The sequence below is a fragment of the Typopeltis vanoorti genome, chromosome 8 (genome assembly GCF_054136105.1).
Source record: "Typopeltis vanoorti isolate ZY-2024b chromosome 8, IOZ_Tvanoo_1.0, whole genome shotgun sequence".
NCBI lineage: Eukaryota > Metazoa > Arthropoda > Arachnida > Uropygi > Thelyphonidae > Typopeltis > Typopeltis vanoorti.
In genome coordinates this window covers 103,044,812-103,067,500 of record NC_143556.1, presented here as the reverse complement: position 1 = coordinate 103,067,500, position 22,689 = coordinate 103,044,812, and the positions used below count along the sequence as shown (strand labels likewise).

At 33.3% G+C, this 22,689-nt stretch overlaps 1 protein-coding gene across 3 annotated transcripts in view; it reads left to right on the top strand.

Moving 5' to 3' along the window:
- LOC150104239 (sodium-coupled monocarboxylate transporter 1-like) overlaps nt 1-22,689 on the top strand; it is a 78,525-nt gene that overhangs the window by 15,001 nt on the left and 40,835 nt on the right. For all 3 annotated transcript variants that reach the window (XR_016548649.1, XM_090396238.1, XM_090396239.1), the window contains exons 3-10: nt 634-699; nt 2,885-2,936; nt 4,101-4,168; nt 8,614-8,768; nt 12,009-12,149; nt 14,273-14,402; nt 17,896-17,984; nt 22,113-22,228. Coding sequence is in view for 2 of the 3 variants with exons in the window: in XM_090396238.1 (XP_090252364.1) it covers nt 634-699; nt 2,885-2,936; nt 4,101-4,168; nt 8,614-8,768; nt 12,009-12,149; nt 14,273-14,402; nt 17,896-17,984; nt 22,113-22,228 (817 nt within the window). In the remaining variant the exon portion in view is untranslated. The remainder of the gene's footprint in view (nt 1-633; nt 700-2,884; nt 2,937-4,100; nt 4,169-8,613; nt 8,769-12,008; nt 12,150-14,272; nt 14,403-17,895; nt 17,985-22,112; nt 22,229-22,689) is intronic.

Here is a 22,689-nt window from a genome sequence, read left to right as displayed (position 1 = left end):
GATATAAAGCATCTATGAATACAAAGCACCTCTTAACTGTACGAATTTAGTTTCTTTCTAATGTAATCAGATGGCCTCGTCTTGAAAAACGAATTATTTCTATCTAAAACAGAAATGATAGTACTGTATTATAAACTAGACTTACATTTTCCAGACGATTCGTTTTCCAGCACCAGAACCAATTAACGTAAGTCTCACGATAAATATCCTAGATAGTTCAAACACAGATCTCTAAGGATAAATCGAAATTGGTTTATGATATCGAACTAGGATAACAGGCAAAAATACTGTAAAAAGTAACAGTATATCTAACTAAATGAGGCAGTATGAACCCCTTCACAATGAGCATTAACCTTTCAGGTTTTTATCAGAGAGGCAGTACGTAGACAAAAAGTAACACAAAATTTGCAATCTCCATTTTCAGATTGGAAATTAAAACATTCTTTATAATCCATGCTTAATAACCTAAGACTGGAAACTAAATTATTTAGGAGATAACAAAAATTAGATTGTTCTTTCTCTCCCTCTCTCTGGTGGCTTGTACCCTTTTGCTTTTGCTAAATACTATTATCTTTCAGTTTTTGAAGGAATAAAAACTATTGATTACTGATATATTTTTTTAAAAATTTCTAGTATTTAGAAAGAAGATTCAACCGTAAAGTCAGATTTTTAGCCTTTGTGGTCTCAACTATAAACCAGGTAAAAACATCTTTTATTCAGTTAGAAAATTCGAACTACACTTATTGTATTTATCTGGGGATCATACGTAATGTCATACTTTCCACTTTTCTCCAAAGCATGGAAAAAAGAGGATAGGTCAAAGAAAAATATTATCTTTATGACAAAGAAGAATCTTTATCTGGAATATTGGGATATTACTAAGACAAACATTTTCTTGTAAGAATTTTTTAAATTTTTCCTAATAAAAACAACTATATCTTAAAAAAATACATTTACTTAAAAGTACATTAAAATTATTAAAAATTTCTGAATCGACAAATTCTGTTTAGGAATTTATCTCATACTTTCAATACATTATCATGTGGATATTTTTGGTCTCTGATTATTGACAGTTAGATTTTTTTATATATAAAGTGTCAGACCGTTGTGACATGTAGGCTCATTTGAAGCCTACATATCTGTACGACATTTGTGACAAAAGTTGACCTCGCATGTCCTTTTAAAGATTTCACATTGGTATCTAGTATTTGTGTGAGGATATGGGAGGAAGAATTCAGATTACTGTGATCTACTATAGAGACATTTGGACTAATAACTGCTAAACGAAGATATGATTAAATATTGAGGTGCAGTATCATTTGTAGGATCTCTATGTAGTATTATGAATATAGTATTCTATTACAAATAATAGTTGAAATCAGACCTCTTGGGGGGGGGGGGTCCTTTTTGGGGAGGAATGCACTGCACCACGCTCTTGTGCGATATATATATATATCATCATCATCATACGTATCAAGGATTTAGGCCTAGTATGGCCTGTTCCGGCCTTTTGAATATTCTTTTCAAAAACAGAAGAAACTAGTGGCGCCACCTGTTGTATCTTTTTGTTGTCGAAATCGGCAACCTTCATTAGTGTTGTGTCAACTGTTTATAATATTTGTCTCATTAGAAGCCGAGTTATAATGTCAAGAGTAATAGTGTGGTTTGACAAACGGTCGAGCTTAACGATATTCATGCCGTACGCGACGAATTCTCGCTATCAATCGCTTCGAAACTTCGAGATAAACCTCAATATTGACCGTTCCGCCTGGCCAAACGGACAATATTGACCTTTTGGCCAGGCGGAACGAATTCTTTCTGAATAATGCCCTTGGAATAGTAGAAAAAAATCCGCATTGTCTTTACTTCTTCTCCAAGCGACGTTTTTTCGGACGCCCCTCTTCTGGTGGTCTCCACTCGGCACTCTGGCGCTTTGTTTCGGGCTCATACTCAAAACACTACGTTTCGTCACCAGTAACGATCGTTTCAAGGAAGTTTGAGTCCTTAAGAGCGGTTTTAATGAGGTCCTTGAAGTGTTCAATTCGATACATTTTTTGGTCGTCGGTCAACTCGTGGGGAACAAATCGCGAATTCAATTTACGAAGGTCCGAACTCTCGATCAAATTGTTCTGCACAGTTGATTTTGGAGTTCCTAATTCATCTTCAATCAATCTCACGGACGATTTCGGGTTTTCTTTGATGAAATCACGCCCTTTTTGGATGTTAACTTCGCTCAGTCCAGTTTTTGGACGGCCCGGCTTTTCGTCGTCCTCAAGCGTCTCACGACCACTTTGAAATCGCTTAAACCACTCGTAAACTTGAGTACGGGATAAGCATTCATCACCGTATGCCTTTTGAAGCATTTGATGCGTTTCGGTAAAATTTTACCAACTTTAACACAAAAGTCAATCGCAGCTCGCTCTTAGAAACTCATTTTCCGACCGTTCGTCAAAACACACTGTCACTCTTGGCACTATAACTCAGCTTCTAATGAAACAAATGTCATAAGCAGTTGAAACAACACCAATGAAGGTTGCCGCTTTCGACAACAAAAAGATACAACAAGTGACGCCACTAGTTTCTTCTATTTTCGAAAAGTTCGGTTTCTTTTTGGACAGAGGGTGTATATTAGAAAATTCCTCAGCCCATTCATGATAATGTTCCGTGAGTTTACCCTTTCATGGGTGAAGTCACATAAAAACAACCACTAACACTTGATCTACTCACAGTACTATATACCATGTTTTATTTTTTAATATTTTAGCTGAGACTGGGGATGTCAGAATTTCAAAATTTAACTATCTGTGTAAATTACATTTACAATTATGTTAATTCGTATAATATATTACTGATAAGAACGATATTTTTTTCGTTTTTTTTTTAGTTATTTTACACCTCATTTGTGATATATGCTCCTTCTCTCGTGTTATCTCAAGGTAAGTGATTTTATCGATAATTTTTAATGGAGATCGTTGAAATAATAACATTTCTTGGTAGATATTTCTAATTCATCAGAACTATGTCGCTTAATATCAGTATCACTCTCATCAGTCATCGATATAGTCTATTGAAATCCATATGAACTGTTCAGTACAGAACAAAATGGAATCAGTAGTTGTAATCTTCAACTAGGAAGCAAAATAGATAGTAATATTATTCTTCCTCTGAACAATATTAGTGATAATTAAAGCGAGACGCTTTTCCTGGACTCAATATGCATATAAATGGATGCAAATATTTATACGAAAATGAAGCGGAAAAAATTACGGGTTATTATTTTTTATTTTTTCAAAAACAATTCATTGTTCTAAATAAAAATTAAAAACCAATAGGTAATCTTCAATTGAGAGAGAGAGAGAGAGAGAGAAGCATAATTAGTATCTGATCCTTGGCTCCAAAACTGCAGCGGATGCATATCCACTCTTTTACAGGCAATCGTGGAGTGAACTGAAAAAAAAATTACATTTTGCTCATAACCTAAAAACACTTCATTATACATTTTCTGTGACTCCTTATTTAATCATAAGTGCCTGTGTGGCCATCTAACAACATTACTGGTTGATAATGCTAGACCATCAGAAGAGAGATTGTCATTCATTCCAGACGCTGACTGAAGACCAGCTCTCGCTGACTTTCAAATATTGGTCAGGATCAAACAAGATCCATCTACTCTCTTTGGGAAGTCAAAAATGTTAAAGAATTTCTGTATTTTGTTTTATTTTATTTATATTCACTATTTAATTTTTATTCTAATTATATGAAATTACTCGATATATAATACAATATAGAGTTACAATATATTATATTGTATTATACAATATATTATATTATATTATATAATACAATATATTATATATAGTTACACTTTTTTCGTCTCGCTATACAACGAACGTTCTGAAAAAAAAAATAAAGTTACTAATTATAGTTTGTACGAGTACAAAAGGCGCAGACTTTATCAAGGTATCATATGCTTTAATACGTTCTATCAAAATAATCCTGAAAATTAAATGTTAAAGCATTAATCATCCTTATATTTTAATAGCTTGATTTGATTATTATTTTGAATATATATTAGAAGAAATTTACTCGTTTTTTTTAAGTATCCGGAATAAATCTATGGTTCAGTGTACTGAGTATTGGCCTGGTGTGCACCTTCTACACGGCTTTGGTAAGTTTCTTTTCTCTGCTATTTATCATTGAAATCATAACTTTTTACTTAGTTTCCTTCTCTCAGTTCATACATTACAGACACCAATAACAATTACTAAAATAGATTTATTTTTTCTTCACTCATTTTTACTGTAATATAAATATATTATAATAAACAGCAGTTTAATATAATAAATTATAAAATATAAATTCGCAAAATAAATAAATAAAATAATAAATATATCGATTGTTGTTGTTGGAGAGACTGTGAAATCTCGTCTAAGAAGCGAAGAACCTCTATAAGGGGGTTTTTCAAATGAAGACGGGTTAGCCGGTCTACGAAGATGACAGTTTCCCTTCCCGGGATGTAAAATACTTGATTTTACATCTCGTAAGACAAATCACATGAAGAACTCACGCCATTGAGGGACATAACAGGCTACGCAGATAAAATCAGCTCTCCTATCAAAACATTAAGTAAGTTTATGCGTAGCCAAATTACTTGACGGTGACAGGTCATTGATCTTAACACATAAAGAGCAACTAATGATGAATTATTCGATAAATTGAGGTCACGTCAGTGGCTTCCTTTCCAGAACTTGCTTATGTATATTTATTTATTTATGTTTATTCACTGAGGCTTACATACTTTCAATTTCTAGAACATTTAAAGTGCATGAGATAAATGACGACTGAAGTCAAAATCTAAAAGAATGTGGTGAAAAATAGGAAGAAACAATTAGAAAGACCAAAGCATTCCTCCAAGTATATTGCCATGCAGATTTATATCATACTATTAAGCTAGAAACTTTACATCAAGTTTCCATCCAACGACTGAAAAAAGAAAAACAACACTAATAATGGTCTTTAATTAATGTGGTGCATGGCTCGATAGGAATGGACGGTAGACTGTTGCAGAGCTGTGACTGAATAGAATCACACGCATGTAGAGAATAACAGCTGCATGGAGAATTACCAGAGTGTACATCTTTCAATTTATAATGTGTGAGATTGACGGTGATTTTATGCTTCGTCCAATTTCCCTATTTAGAAATACGCCCATCCCCTATTTGAAATTGCTTTCCATTCAATATATCATGTTAAATTCTATATCTGTTCTTTCCTACTGTTCACGCGTACTATCTTAAACATATTTGTGTCAGAAGTACCAATTATATTGACTCGATATTTTTGTATTTTTTTTTCTCTTTCCAACCAAGTGTGAGAGTTCAATTTTTTTTAATTGTTTCCGGTTTTCCGATAGACTCTAATTATCTGTGTATTGGCATCGTTATAAACGATTCTAAAAGAGAACATCTGCTTCCATTCCAACCACCATAATGATATAAAATAAAGTTTTATATTGAAATCACTACTTAAATGTAATATAATTTTGAATAACAAAATTACGAACTTCATAACAAATTTGGAAACATATATTCCGTTTCTTTGTATGGCTTTTATATAGTTTTGTCAGAGGGAAAATTCTCATGTGATGGAAGCATTATTTATTTATTTTTGCGATGGACAGTGGAGGTTCCTTATCAGAATAAATATATCATCCCGAAAACACAGCATGAGTGCTACTGTCAGGTGAAATTTCCAATGAGCAAATCAAATAGTTCACAAGGAAAAAAGTTAAGAGTGCTTTTTTTTTTTTCATGAAAGAACATTTTTATATGGCTTCCACCCACGAAAGGTATATTTGTAAATCAATAGTACATTCGTACCGTGGTCGTGCTAAGGAACTTACCAAAAAATCAGAACGCAAATTATTTTTAACTATATATATTGTATCGTCACGAATATAAGTACTAGTTCCAGTATATAAACGTGAATATTTGTTTTAAAAAGACAAAGATGAGTTTTTTGTACAATTCATTAAAAATAAATAAAGGGCATAATAAATAAAACAATTCGTTTTTTTATTACTATTATTATTATTATTATTAAAGTATTACGTCAATATGGTACATGCAACAGTGCGCATGCCCGTACAGTCAACTTGGTCACCGATTAAGATATTTTCATTTCATTCAGGTCCAGGTAAATGAAACTAAAGTTGTCTTCCTTCTCTGTTTTTTTTTTTTTTTCACTTCCGGTGGAAGTGCTGATTTTGTAATTCTGCATATCTTCGTATACATCGCTTCTATACGCAAACCATACATAAAAGAAGATTAAATCATATTAAATCACATGCATTTTTTAAAATGCCATGGATGCTACATCTCCATAACTGAACATTACTTGTATATTAGCATGCTTGCAGCGAGTCTGAAACCATTACATTGAACTACATATATCGGTCTTCCTAGTGAAAACAGAATAATTGAATGACTGCGTTCATAGGGTGATATGTGCTAGCATTTTAGCTTCTTATTTATCCTCTGATATTTTCGTTCTTTCTTTCTTTTTCTTTTTTTGTAATGAATAAAAAGTTTAAGACTATCGTTGTTTATTCGTTGATATAGTTGTTAATAAAGGTGTTATTTTTTCAACTATAGAGTGGAGTTCAATAACACACACACACGCGCGCGCGGGGAGAGAGAGAGAGAGAGAGAGAGAGAGAGAGAGAGATTTACAACTGCTGATTGAACAGAAGAGTGAAATGTCAGTTCAGCGTGGTTAAGTGCAAGATTTTGAATTATGGAATCCGAAGTTTCCTTCTGTTATATTGAAGCTGCAAAATATAAAGATGGCAAGAGATCTCTGACAGGGAATTTGAAGTACGGCGTGGTACAATGTGAAAGTGTTACGAATGACGTAAAGCATTGGTTAAATGAATAGAATTGCAGAGCCAAGTAGAAGTAGTTATTCCATTGTATCAAGTATTGGTCAAATCACATCTGGACAAATTTCGGGAGTATAAAAATCTCTGAAAACGATCAAATACAATAAAGATAATATTGGTATATTGAAATACAGTAATCCCTCGATTAGTGCGTTTTCGATTAGTGAATCATTTTTTTTCGATACCCAAATTCGATAAGTGCGCCTATATAAATCTTAAAAATAACTGTTACAGACTTTTTAAAAAAATTCTATCTATACATTTTTATGGCCAACTATTTTAAAAAATCACTCACCAAAATGAAATAATTTAATTACCGATTTAAAACATTTTACAAAGTTATTTTTAATGTCATACTACACTACTTCTATGTATACTATGTTCCAAATTTTTACCGCCAAATACAACTTCTCTCATACAACCTATGGACCAGTGGATTATCGCAACCTTTAAGGGATGCTACCTGAGAAGAACATTTAAACACGCAATAGAAGCAACATCTGGTGAGAATTCTATGACATTACTAGAATTCTGGAAGAAATTTAATGTTAAATCTGCTATTGAAAATATTCATCAATATTGGAATGAAATTACTGCTAGCAATATTCGAGCCGTTTGGAAGTACATTCTTCCACATTGTGCAAAAGATTTTGGAAGCTTTTCAAATGAAATGGATAATGTTGTTGAGGAAATTGCCAACATCGGGCATGAACTGGGTTTTGATGAGATTGACAATGATAAAGTCCAAGAGTTAATTAAATCTCATTCTGAAGAATTGAGTGATTCCGACCTGCTAAATTTAGATGCACAGCGGGAAGATCCCGAAGAATATGAAGAAAATTTAACCACCGATAGTCAGCCAAAAGAGATTTCACAGAAACAATTTGAAAATATTTTTCGTACAATCGAAGTTTTTAAGCAGCAATGCTTAGAAGCTGACCCTGATGAAGAGAGAAGCAGTAAAATTTGCAGAAGAGTAGAAGAGGCAACAGAGCCATACCGTCGGGTGTATGAAAAAAAAAAAAAATGCCCGCCAAACTACGTTAGCTCAATTCTTTGTTAAGAAGTAGAATAATAAAATTTATATTCTGAATATGTTTTATTGTCTTTCAGCTTCATGGTTTTCCTTTAACTAGGCCCTGAGGCATATCCGAATTCTTTTATAAAAAAATTAAGATTCTATAAAGAAATTTGAGGAACGAATTATACTTTTTCCCATAGGTTATTATATTCGATTAGTGCGTTTTCGATTAAGGAGCCTGTTTTAAGGAACGAATTAGGCGCACTAATCGAGGGATTGCTGTAATCATTTATGAAAGAAATTCTAATCTGCAGAAGTCGTTACATTATAAGAATATTAAGTACGATAATATTGAGACATAAAGGTTCTCAGAGTAACGTCCCAGCAGATACTCAGGATGTTTTGGAATAGCAGAAAAAATGGGTATAGACCAAAGAATACTGTGTATCCCTGAAAAGCTTTTAAAGTAAAATGAATGAATGTGAGTAGACTTTTCTAGTGATAGGAAATGCATGATGAACTAACAAACTGCTAATAATAAAAGAATTTTCTGAATAAGGGCTATTAATAACTTAGAACTTCTAATACATTATTAATACATACATCTCTCGGCGTTGCTAAATTGCATTAATATTGATATTTTTCTTTTTAGGGAGGAATAAAAGCTGTTATATGGACAGATGTAATCCAAACCACCATCATAATAGGAGCAATGCTCACCATTGTGATCAAAGGTATTCAAGATATCGGTGGAATTGATGTTGTATGGTCTACAGCGGTGAAAGGACAACGAATAGAGTTTTTCAAGTAAGAACAGAAACATACCAAGGTATTCTTCTGCACTCACTAAGGTGAAATATGATCGAAGAACGGTGTGATCCAAAATATTTCTGGAATGATTGCCATATGATAATATTACAGTCAGTAGTGTCATACAACAGTCCTCCGCTAGATATAAGGTAGAGCAGAAGCTGTTGCGTTAATCAATCTTGTGGCTTGGGTTATTGAGAAGTAATTATCTTGCGAAGTTGACTTTATTGTTGTTGTTCAGGATACAACAAACAAAACCGACACACATAATATGCATTTACATTAGTTTACATTATAAGCGTTAAGAACTCGAGATTTTAGATTAAAAATCTAAAATTAGTAGGGGGAAAATCCAACCCCAGGTGGGACTGAATGAACCACCTTTAGCTAAAAAGCCGTTACGAATGTTCCTCTCATTCTTGTAAGATGTGTGATTTTGTGTTGTGATTTCTACACGATAAACTGGAAAAAAAGGACAAGGAAACCTTCAAGATGCTAATATTTAAATTCGGAAAGGAATATTGTATTGAATTCGGATTTTCAAGCTACAAACAGTAAAATCTGCTGATAATGCTGATTTTGGAGGCGTTCATCGAAGAAAAGAACAACCGATGGAATGTGGCATAAATCCAGCAGAGAATGTCACTCTACGCATGTTAGTCAATCAACTGGAAATAATTGGGATCATGTCGTCATTTTCACATAAGATGTGGAACGTAGAATAAAACGTAGAATAAAAATCGTGCATTACACAATTGGATTTTCTTACCGTTCTGGCAAGGAATTCAATTCCTTGCCAGAATCCCACGATTCTTATTCCATGCTCTTTTTCCTTCTCAGATCTCGCTTCATGTTTTCTTTTTCTTTTTTTTTCCAAGCTAAAATTATTATACCCAACACAAAACAAAAAAAAATCCACTGATATATTCATGGTTATTTTAAGAAAGTAGACGCTGTGTTTGTCAAATTGAAAACATAGCACTTTCAGATGTGGTTTGAATGATGGTGCGAATTCTGGACACACAGCATCCAACTAAACGAGCACACCGCTTCGAAAGAGACAGCATGAAGTAATTTAAAGAGGAAAGTTTTAAAAAAATACAATACAGAATAATTTTTTATCATATCTTGCATTCTCTAGATGCTAATCGAAACCAATATTTCCTATTAACAACATATAATTTTCAGTTAAGGATACTGGATATTGGAGAAATTGGTTAAGAGGATTGAGAATTGATTGAGAAATGGTTAAGAGGAATTTTGTTTATTAATTGATCCAGTATCCTTAACTGAAAATTATATGTTGTTAATAGGAAATATTGATTTCGATTAGCAACATATAATTTTCAGTTAAGGATACTGGATCAATTCTCAATACGCTTAACCAATTCCTCCTACTATTAGTTTGCATATAACTAACAGCGTTCTATATGTATTTAAAACATTGTTTAAATTTAAACGCAACTTAATGGAGGAGTTTTATAGAGAAAATATGCAACTCTTACACAGTTGTTTTAATTAAAATCTGAAATATAAGAGCGCTATTTCCTTAACATCCGTGTATAAGAACTGAAGTTGAACATATCCTGGATTCATAACCCTTCTTATCTTGATGTAACGTGGAAGGACGGAAAAAAGGGGACTCAGAATAGCGAGCATAATAAGAAAGTTATGACACCATCATATTGGATGGATTGCTTTTCACGCTATGCTTCTACCACTATTCAGACACATTTCGCTATCCTTCAGTATTTTTCTCTATTCTGGTGCTGATTAATTAACTTAATCTTTGATGTCTTTAGAAATACACTGCTAATTCGACATTATGCAAATTATCTCGTGAACAGTTGCATTTTGATCATATTTTTTAATGTTGCACTAACTTCAGCATGAGGTTTTCTTGGTATTATTCCTTTGCGCAATTAGTTCAGACACCGAATAATTTCACCATTAAGCCAGCTTATTGTACGAGTACAATAAGCTATCTTAATGATGAATACTGGCCTTCTTGCTTGTGATTATGGTACATATCTAATTTCTTAATATTGTGCAATTACTAGGAAAAGGGTTGAGGACAAATATTTCTTAGAACACAGTTGTAGCTTTTCTTATCGAGCCATTATCAAGTGGTTACTTAAGATGATTATTGAGAATTAAGAACTAAAATTCCGGCTGCTCACCAGTAGTTTAATCTCTTTTTTTAGCTTTATCGTTTATGAGAGACGTTTCGATTATGTATGTATTGATATTCATTTATAGAAGTTTCACTTTTCATTATCCTCAGTAAAAAATAGATCAGTATAAATAACAAGCTATATAGTTTACTTTATCTTTACAGCTGTGAGCAGTGAATCATTGTTAAAACAGTTCTAGTTTGTGATATGGAAAGAATGTTTCGTTTGTCCTTTTTATGTGAATCTATCCATGAAAGTTTGTAAACCTGTCTCACATTTAGTACGACGGATAGATTAAGATTAAATAATACAAAATCCTACTCTAAAGACCAAACATGGAACTTTTCAAGCCCTTTCAGGCCTAAACCACAAACTGTAGAATATTCAAATTCAAATAATTTACAAATGCAGCATTCTGTGATAGAATTTCATACGTGCGAATTCATACTTTCGCATGTACGAATTCATATGTACGCATTATGCACATAACTCACACATTCATATTCACATTAATATATGTGATTTGAAAATTTACTGGAATGAATTTTCAAAATAATTCATACATGTGAATTGCCATGAAACGAGTGTAAAAGTACATGCAATTGTACAAACTATATTGGTATCTTGTGCGAAATCAGTCACACGACGTATATAAAGAAGTGTAAAATTAAATATTTGCTTTATGCCAGAGAAATAAATGATATCTCTTCAAGATGTTCTATTTAGAGATCCCATAATACCTTCATTTCGTGCATTTCATAAATATTTGAATATCGAATTCTTTGATTACTATTTATCAACGTACAAATGATCTTAAGGCGAGTTGTCAAAAATCTTTTCTGTTCTGTATTCTACATCATTTGTTATAAAGTGTTTGGAGTCCATCATCTGGTTGAGCTCAAAACCAAGCAGCCACTGCAATCATCAGTTTGCAATATCTCTAATTCAAACTTAGTAGTAAATAGTTGTGTATCATTCTGTTCATTTAAATAAACAGATTATACAAAGATTAGAGTCACTTGTCATTGAAGTTGTAGGCATTTATTGAAGTATATTATTTCAGTTTCAGTCTTGATCCCAGGGAACGCCATACCACGTGGAGCATAATAATAGGCGGCTTTTTAACATGGTTGGCTATCTATTCAGTGAACCAATCTTTTTTCCAGAGGATCAGTTCGATATCCACTCTTCGTGGAGCTAAACTGTAAGTATTTCTTAACATGTGATTCCATGATAAATTATTATCAAATACAGTGCAATATTCCTCCACTTCAACACACAAAAAATTATGTATATTGAAATATGTATTTAGAGGTGGTACTGCATTTGATAGTGAAAGGAATAGTAATTTATCCCTTAAACATAAGTTAAAGGTATGTAATGCGCTCAAGAAAATTTTCGACGGGGATTGTCAAAGAATACTTGTACGGATTGCGACGCAGATTGACTGTTACAGCAAAACAATATCACTGGACAGGGGACTATAATGTCCTTCACTATATCTTACAGCTAATCACCGAGTAAGGAAGAAGTTCGAACCGAGTGGGAACGGATAGTCTCTTCACATAACGCAGCCTAACTGCTAGTAGTTATCGCAGCAGTATTGATATATTTCGGTGTACATTTTTTCTGCATCATACAGTATAACTTTTCTGAACGAGAAATTTCTGTTGTTTATCCATTCCAAAGGAAAAAGTGATAACTCTTTGGAAAACAAAAGTTCAATGCTTGAATAATTTTTCATACTATATTCAGCAATATACTAATTGGAAGTTTCAAAAGATATTTTGGCTTTTTTATTTTTAAATATTAGTTCTACAATCCTTAACAGCTGTTTGTATTTGTAATTTCGTTAGAAGACTAGTAAGCAACGCAGGGTGGAAAAGCTATTTCACAGGTTAATACCAATGCGACTTGTGAAGTGGAGTCCGGAGTTTGTGACGAAGTTATCCGAAAGTGTTCTAGATGCATTTGGGTCATCAAAATTGTGTAAAATTCTAGGATTATCAAAAGGAATAAGCTAAACTAAAGTTGTATCAAAAGGATTTGAAACATTTTGGGAGTTAATTCTTTTGACATCTTTATTTTCCTTGTAAGAAACCACATTATTTTTTATTTAGTAAAGCATTTGTTGCCAGTTCTAATGTGAGGGAATTTTAGTGCAGGAGCATCCAAATCACAATTTATCTGCCACAAAGTGGATCTGGTCGTCAATGGCTCTTTCACGTTCACACAAAAAATCTGTGGAGAACTTTTTTTTTTCTGTCTGTAGAAAAGGCGATTGAACTTGATACTAAATCACGTTCTGTTTTTTCGTTGTTCATCTTTGCCATTCATCACCAGTGCTAGTTATATCTGAAATATTGATTTTACGAGAAAACAGTCTTTAAAAGATAAATGAGGGACACAATTTAGGGACTAACGGAGTTTATTAGAACTTTTTTTCACATACCGAAACTTTTATGTATTTAAAAAAGGGTCTAATTCTTAGAGAAGAATTCTGTTATCACGATTACATGATCCTAGTTAAAGTAACATATCTAGGAGCATGTAGAAAGTTGGCAGTCTTTATCTTATAATCCAGAATCACAATACCTAGATGAACATGACAGCTATGATGAACATGATTGCTTTGGACAGAAAAAATCTCCATTGCAAAATGTATAGCCACATCACACATTTTTGCACAATTCTTCTTTGCTTATAGAACTAATACTGTTATTTCCATTCTGGTACCAATCCTCTTGAAAGTTTGACTATTCATTCTAAACATAATAGCGTAATTTCTTTTTGAAATAATCTCAACAAGTGTCTATTCAATGATCTTTTCCCTCCCGTCTTTCTATTGAAGATTTTCTCAGCTCTCCTCCAACTCCAGAGTATTTTCATTTGATCCGAGTTTTCATGACAGCCCCTCTCCTTTCTAGATTGATGAGATTTTGGTACGGCAGTTGCTCTGCTGACGAGAAAGCTCGATGAGCTAATCATTATCACAGACAATTAGTCCGAAAACTAAAATTAGAATTCTACAAATTATATCAGCAAAAGTGGAAATCACAATTACATTTTCTGCTTAACAGCTGTTCTGCTTACAAAGCAATTTTGAAGGACTGGATTAATGAACTAGTACAGCATTGATTTTACACTATAAAGATACAGTTTATATTTATTCCAAATTATTCATAAATTGCAGAATTTCTTGAGACAAAACCCATAAGTAAAATATCGATCGTGCTTTTCTACTATTTTAACCTGATATTTTGTATGTTAGCTATCGATCTCAACTCCTATGAACCTAATTGTCCTATTTTGTTGTTGTTATTCTAGGGCTGTATGGATCAATTTTCCAGCAAACGTATTAACTGTGATGATCACCTCCTTAATTGGACTTATTGTTTATGCAAGTTATTATAACTGCGATCCCATAATGACAAAAAAAGTTACTACACCAAATCAGGTAACTTAAATGCTTATTAATAGACTAAGTTGTGTGGAAGTGATCTAATATCATGTTGTAATTTGGTTTCCAAATTAAAATGTACAGGAAATATAATTCCGTTTTTTCCATAGAAATAGCTATAGAAATGTTAGTAAGATTGGAGGTATAATAATACAGGATAGTTCAAAAAAATATTATACAAGTGCTTTGTGGATGCACGTGTCATAATGGTAACCGTTCATTAACTCTGGACTGTTAGAAGAAAGTCTGTCATAAGTTCGATTCTGTCGTCGATTAGGGAAACTCTTTAAGGTATTTTTCACCCAGTTTCTGAGTTGGGCAATCTGTGGCGTAGGTAAGTAGGATTTTTCTCCCAGTAAAAGTGTTTAAATCCCCTCACAGTAACTTAGGCAAATCGACCGCAGAATTCTTTCAGATAACAGTACAGCTTAATGTTAGGATTTAAGAACACGAGATGGCGACAGTTGTCTGCTATATTCTTGTAATCCTTACGTATTCAAATCGTAGGCAGTTATGAACTTAGCTACTGAGGTGACTTAGGGTAGAAATCAGCTGCTTATTGATTTCCAAAAGTTAGTGCTAAAAGAAATCTTCTAGTTTTCCTTCCTTCCCTTGGGACATAAAAAGACTTGCATGGCTTATTTATCGTGCTTTGTATTATTATTATTATTATTATTATTATTATTATTATTATTATTATTATTATTATTCAAGACATCAAGAAACACTCAACCAACCTACTTCCAGTTATACAAAAACTGTTAAAAGAAATCTTCGAAACGGGACACATACCTGAAACACTAAAGACTGCATTAATCACACCCATACACAAACATGGAAAAAGAAATATTATAAGTAATTACAGACCTATCGCAACGTTATCTGTAATCAACCAAATCATGGAGCGCATCGTGCATCACAAACTCTCCACATACGTTGAAAAATTTCAAATCATACCCAAAACACAATATGGCATTAAAAAAAATAAAGGAACCGCAACACTCCTGGAAGATTTCACAGACCTAATAAACGCTGCATTGGATAAAAACAAAATACCATTAGTGGTATTCATTGACCTAACAAAAGCATTTGACACACTAACACACAAAATCTTGTTAACGAAACTAACGCATATCGGAATTGGTGGTCGTCTACTCCAGTGGTTTAAAGCATACATGAAAAACAGAAAGCACACCACACGTATAGGATCAGCGTACAGCAAAGAGGTACATGTAACCTGTGGAGTACCGCAAGGAGCTGTCCTATCACCCATCCTATTTAACATACACACACGACATAAGCCACCTTCCCCTAAAAAGTAAAATCTCCCAGTACGCAGACGACACGGCCATAGTATCCATTCACAACACCGCAAATATCACTTACACAAATATGCAACACGACATCAATCAAATCACTAACTGGTTAACTGAAAACGGCATATATATAAAACATGGAAAAAAAAGCTAATGATATTCAAAAATCCCCAAACCCTGCTCATAGAAACTAAATATCTCACTATCCGACATTCATCCTCCTATACACAAAGCGCAGAACCTAAAAACACAACCATCACACAGGTGAAAACAACACGCTATCTTGAACTTCACTTCGATGCTGATCAAAGTTAGAATAGCATACAAACTACATATATACCAAGCTTAGGATAATAGCAAGCAAACTATACAGATTAAAAGACATTGCCCCAACCCACATAAAAATACTAATCTATAAAGCATTATGTGAAAACATTTTAAGATATGCAATCACATCATGCGCATTCTGCGCAGACTACAGACTTAACAGGTTACAATGGTTGCAAGATAAAATAGTAAAACTGATATTCTGGGAACAACCCACTCTTATGCAGGAAGCACGGACAAAACAAAATATTTAAGGTGAAACACTTAAGCCACTACACAGTCATGTTAAAACATTACTACAGCCCAACATATAGAGTAACCAGAACAACATATCAAATAACAAGACCACAGTCAACAAACTACATAACATATAAGTACAACAATCACTACGGCAAAGCCACCCGAAACTTCTACGTACCTGACATGATAAACAAACTGCCGTTCGACGACAGAAACCTAGGAACATACAGAGAACTGAAACAGGCGCTATATAAATATTATAGCGAGAATGAAAATTAGAGCAATTCCTGTTTCTCTCTCTCCCCCACACTCAACCTATGACAAACCCCCCCCTCTCAAAAACCATCACTACAAGAACACAAAGAAACAAACACACCATGTCTAAATCCAACCCCACTTGCAAAAAAAAAAAAGAAAAAAAAAGTTAAATTGTAATAGCAGTTGAGGTCTTCCAAGCACGTGCCAACAAACAGTAAAATCAACACCTGGCTTGCGACCAGTATAGAAACATAACCATGAAACTACCTCCATCTATCATCTATTATCTTCCTCAGATAAGCTCAGCTAAGTTTCAAGGAAGAAATCAGAAATGCCTCCCAAAGAAAGAATATAATACATTATACAGAAGAGAAAAAAATTATTATTATTATTATTTAAAAATATTATTAACTTGCAAGTATCTGTTATTCACAGTTGTAATGTATTATAATTATTACTGTATCTATGTATGTAATTTATCTGAGACAATAAAATGTTTAAACGTGAAAAAAAAGTATTATTATTATAGTATGTATGTATGTATGTAATTTATCTGAGATATAATAAAATGTAAAAAAAAATTAGGTGTAATGCAAATGTATATGGATATATACAGAATGTACTTGCATACAAAAAAAATTATTATTAAAAAATATGTTAGCAGTACGTGTAAATACCTCTATGCAGATTAGTGTGCAAGTACGTATTGTAAATATTATATGTGAATAATAATAAAGTTATTAAAAATATTATTATTATTATTATTATTATTAATTGAAATTGTTGATGTAATCAACTGTAAACATTCGTTGTAAATTGTAAGAATATTCATACATATTTAATAATATGCTTCTTTTAAAGTTGAACGTGTTGCTTTCAGTTTAGGAATTGAGAGCAGCACACCTAGTGTGTGTGTGTGTGTGTGTGTGTGTGTGTGTGTGTGTGTGTGTGTGTGTGTGTGTGTGTGTGTGTGTGTGTGTGTGTGTGTGTGTGTGTGTGTGAACCATCCGAAAAATATTTGGAAATATCGTTAATTATGTCAGTTATTGTTAGATACAAATAACGAGCATATATCCGATCCGGAATAATTTAATATCAAATGACCCGAAACGTTAATAATTTATGAATTACAGATAACAAAATGCTCTGACAAAGCATTCATCGATGCACTGGATAACCTCAACGTGGGGCCGTTTTTAGATTAAATTCAGCGCATACAACAAATATTACAATCAAACAGAATCCCTTTGTAGTTAAAGTTTTGTTAATTTATGCCCAAATTCAGAATTTATAGCACACCATCAGAGTAATTATTATTTCACTTTTGTTATGTTTACTACTTTTTTTAGATATTTCCTTTTTATGCAATTGACAATCTGGCCTTTATCCCTGGTTTACCGGGTGTGTTTGTCGCAGGCATCTTCTGTGGAGCACTTAGGTAAATACTTTGTAAACTACTCGTATTTACTCAATTACTTTTTTCAATATTATTTTCTTTCAAAAACTGAAATAATTAAATAAAAATGTCTAGCCTATTTCGAATTGATGTAAAAAAAGATTGCCAGCTAATGTTGACATTAGAAAGGATAACCTTCGTAGAATTTATTTTAGCACGTTTTCCCTTTGCTTCCCTGCAATTGTCTGAACTGAAACGAAAGTTTACATGACAGGACCAGCTTTTGCATTGGTGTAAATTCCTGATTTCAATAAATCTGACCAGCCAAAGTGCAGAAAGAATCTGAATTAATACTTAAGACAGGTGAACAAAACGAATATAGGTGCTTACACATTTTGGGAAACGTTCTCATAAGTAAGAAATATTGCACACTTTTAGCATTTGCTCGTTATGATTACCGAGAGTGATGAATGAGGGATTGGATTCCGTATCCAATTCCTAGAAACCTCCCTAATTTATCACTTTGTTTTCAGATAAACTATAAAAGAGTCTCAAAAAGATTCCAGACATTCAGAAATTCTTAAAATAAATAAATAAATTATCTAACACTCTTTATTCCCCAAACGCAGGCGGAGCTCCTTTAGTCCTAACGTCTTCACTGATAGTGAGCCAAAGTTATCAATGTATCAAGGGTATTTTCAGGAGGAGGGTATATAACTACCGCCATCTCTTGTCTCCTAAACTTTGACACTCTTATTATTATCAATAGTAGTATGAGTTCTGCGGTCACTTTTAAAGAAAATCGTAATTTAAAAACGAATTGAAGCTAACGAAATGCTCCTTTTATATAGTTTCTTTACTTTCATCTTAAAAATTGAACCATTGAAAATGAATAGAAACGTATTCAAATATTATGAGTAATAATATTACAATTTTTTTAAGAATCAAGTTTTAAATGGTTAAATCTCGTTTTAAATCATTAATTTAAATGATTTAATAATTTATTTTAAAATAATTGATAACTATCCCATGAAACATGCTTCTAAGAGACACAATCTGGTTTATAACAAAATACATTGTTGTTTATAATAAAATATGTTTTCACTTCACAAAACTTTCAGGTATATTCGTTACATTTCATTGGAACTTATTCGGGATTTTCTGTGGGGAGGCAGTTGCTCTACACGTCTTATTAGCTGATCCCGTGTAACTTAATGTTCAACAATATATGAGAACAGTGTTCGGATTTCATGCATCGTCTACTGTAGCTTTTGTTTCTGTTTGCAATTAGCGATTGTTTACTGATTTGAAACAATTTTGGTTTAAATCACATGTAGAATGCACTGGAGGATTTTGCTCAGTGGATTTCTACTGCTTTTCAGCACTGTCTGCTCGTTCAGTCCATTTTAATGTTTCATTTCATTATTGTTATTAGACCTGTGTGATGTTTTGTGCACTGCTGGAAATAATTTTTGGCCGCTTTTTATAGATAGCTTTCCATATTTTATATAATGGTGTATTGCACTATTCTGATGTTATATTTACATAGCAAATTCGCCGTACAGAACGGCAGATTATAAAATTGCTAGTTTTTAAAATATTCATCTTTTCTTTTTTTTAGCCATTTTAAGACTAAGGTATCGCCAGTCTTAAAATGCTAAAAAAATGGTTTGTTAGTTAATATTTCCAAAGCTCTTTAGAATGATTGAATCCTTGATTATTTCTTTATGACTAGTGGGAATGCGATTTTGGCACGTTACTACTTCCCAGTTCGGTCCTACTTTCTGTAGGAATGTTATGATGCAATATTCGATTTCCACTGTGAACCATATGTTCATCTGGGTGCTATTCAGATGGACAAAGATTCTATTTTTTTTTATTTGTGTGAATCCCACCAGCACCAATGCCAAAGGTTATAAAAACTATCGCACATCATTACACAGGTTAGCTAAGCATTGCACAATCTGAAAGTCTGAAAAAGTACGTGTTTCTAAAGCAGGACTCTCAGATTATAGTCGTCCGGAGGTGCGATTCACATAAGAAAATAAATGTGTTAAAACGAATTTTACAAATGAATCTATACGTCTCACATGTGGTTCAAGTCAGGACAAATATTATATTAGTTTATGAATCACACATCACTTGCCCAAGATTAGACTCTAGAGAATTTGCACCATATGCCTATTAGGCAAGCCATAAAACGCAGTATGATCCTTAAATTAATTTACAGAGCTCTGCATAGATAACGAAGAAGCCCCTCGTCTGTCTCGTTCTTGCGTTTGTTTTTCTGAAGATTATCTAGAATGAATCTTCTATCATCAGCTCATAAATATGGATATCGTTTCTCAGAAAGCTATTTTTTCTCTCTTCCTTATTTAGGATTACTGCGTTGTTGCCTGAGAGGAATTACGTTTTTATCTGGAAATATTGCTTACTGTGATTTGTGGTAGCTGTATTAGTGTCACTGTGTCTCTCCTAATCGGTGAAGGAGAAATTATTGTAACTGCTTCTTCTTCTTCGTCTTATGTGAAGTCTAATATTGGTACTTTTTGGAAATTATTGAAGAGTTTAAGTCTTTTCTTTTCCTAGCACAGTTAACAGACCTTCGAGAGTAAACTATCAGGAGAGTTTTCCTAACTCTTCTTTCATTGCATGTTATTTCCTTATCAGATGTTGTTTATATTCTTTTTCACCTGAAATTATTGAGAATACGCCAGAAGAACAATGCTTCCTACTGGAGACGTCCTCTTGTTCAACACAAAAATCCCATGGCAAACCGAGATCAAATATCTTGGCGTATTGCTGGACAGAAAGTTGACCTTCAGCTCCCATATCAAAACTCAATGTCTAAAGACGTCAAAAATCATTGCACAGCTCTAGTCAACAGGAACAGCAAATTGAGCACCAGAATCAAGCTACTTATATACAAAATGATGATTCGTCCTGTACTCACATATGCTTCTCCGGCTTGGAGCCATACTGCTGATGCCAATATCCTAAAATTACAAGGTGTGAAAAATAAATGTCTCAGAATGATCCTGAACGCACCATGGTTCGTACGCATTGTGCAACTTCACCGGGACATAAATATCCCTATATTTATACCTTCATGCAGACTATAGCAACTAAGGTTTTCTCAAAAGCATCTGTGCATCCTAATAATCTAATTCAACTAGCTGCAAATTACGATGCAACAGACTACTCTAAACACAAATGTCCAAAAGCTATTTTAAACCAAAACTCCAATGACTAATCCTCAAGCCCACTCAGGGCGAGCTACAGGCTCATAAATCTTTTCCCACTCACAGTTTTCCACATCAGATAGCGGGGAATATGAAAAGCATCTGCTTCACCCTTTAGGCCAGTAATGTTGACAATTGACATTATCGAGAATAAATTTGGAACAGCTCGTACGTATACACTGTAAGTACAGTGTATACGTGTTTGGATAAAATATCAAACTTATGGTAAAAATTAAAAAAAAAAAATTAAACATGAAGAAATATTATTTATTATCAATAAAATTATACAGTTTGGTATAATTCAAAATTACTTAAAAATAAAATCCATTCCTTTAATTGTAATTAAAGGGATGTTTATCGTGTTTACTGAGTCTCTTTAAATATTTGGACATTACAATTAAAGGATTTAATTGTAATGTCCAAATATTTAAAGAGACTCAGTAAACACGATAAGCACTACGAACGCTCTACTACTGGCGCAAACTGCATATAAACAACAGTGGAACTGCACGACGGACAGTGCCGTATCACGCTAATAGCTCGCATCTCACTATGACGTGCATATGCTTGCGCGCGTAGCAATATGACACTATGGTAAACACAATGCTGCTAGCGTCCTTTGCCCTCCTGAGTGCTACAAGATGGATTTTATTATTTTTTTATACAAAATAAGAGAACTGTATAGGATTGTTGATGATAAAATTAAATATTACAAGCAAATATAAATAAATTAATAAATATATTTATATAGCGAGAAAAATGGGGGGTGCTGTAGTTCCGCAGTGCCTATGCACGAGTCGCCCCTGCCTGTGACTCTAGTTTAATGGACTTTTTTCTAATTGTAATACTGCATTTCAGAAACCTTTTATTAACATAATTCATCAGTGCCGCAAAAACTTAAGCATGTCTTTATCCCTTTTGTTTACAGCACATTATCTTCCACATTAAATTCTTTGTCTGCTGTGACATTAGAAGACTGCATTCGGTTATATGCATCTCCTAGCATGTCGGACGCATGCGCTACACGAATTGCGAAAATACTAGGTAAGTCAAATTTATAACCTTTTACTTTAGTAAGTGCTAAACGTTTTCTTTTGTTTAATTTTCAGCGATGAATGTGAATGTTCCATTTACATTTATCGCCATTTTGTTCTGCAAGACTTTGTAATGTTCAAATATTTCAAACTTGAAGATCGTCCATACCTAATGTCATAAATACCGATTATAAACATTTTATCATTATCTAGTGGGACAAGAATAACCTTCCAAACTTCAGTGCCTCCAAATACGCAGTTCTCTCTCTGTCCCTCACCCATTTCTCATAACAAATACCTCACTTTAATTCGCTTCATCTCTGATAATACACAGATCTCCAGCTAAGTTCAGATCCCCCTATCTCTTCTTGAGCCGATTCACCCCGCTTATCTTTCCCAGCACAAATATTTAACGTCTATAGTTTGCTAACGCTTCAAAATATAAGCTTCTCTTTCAGTCAGACTATTACT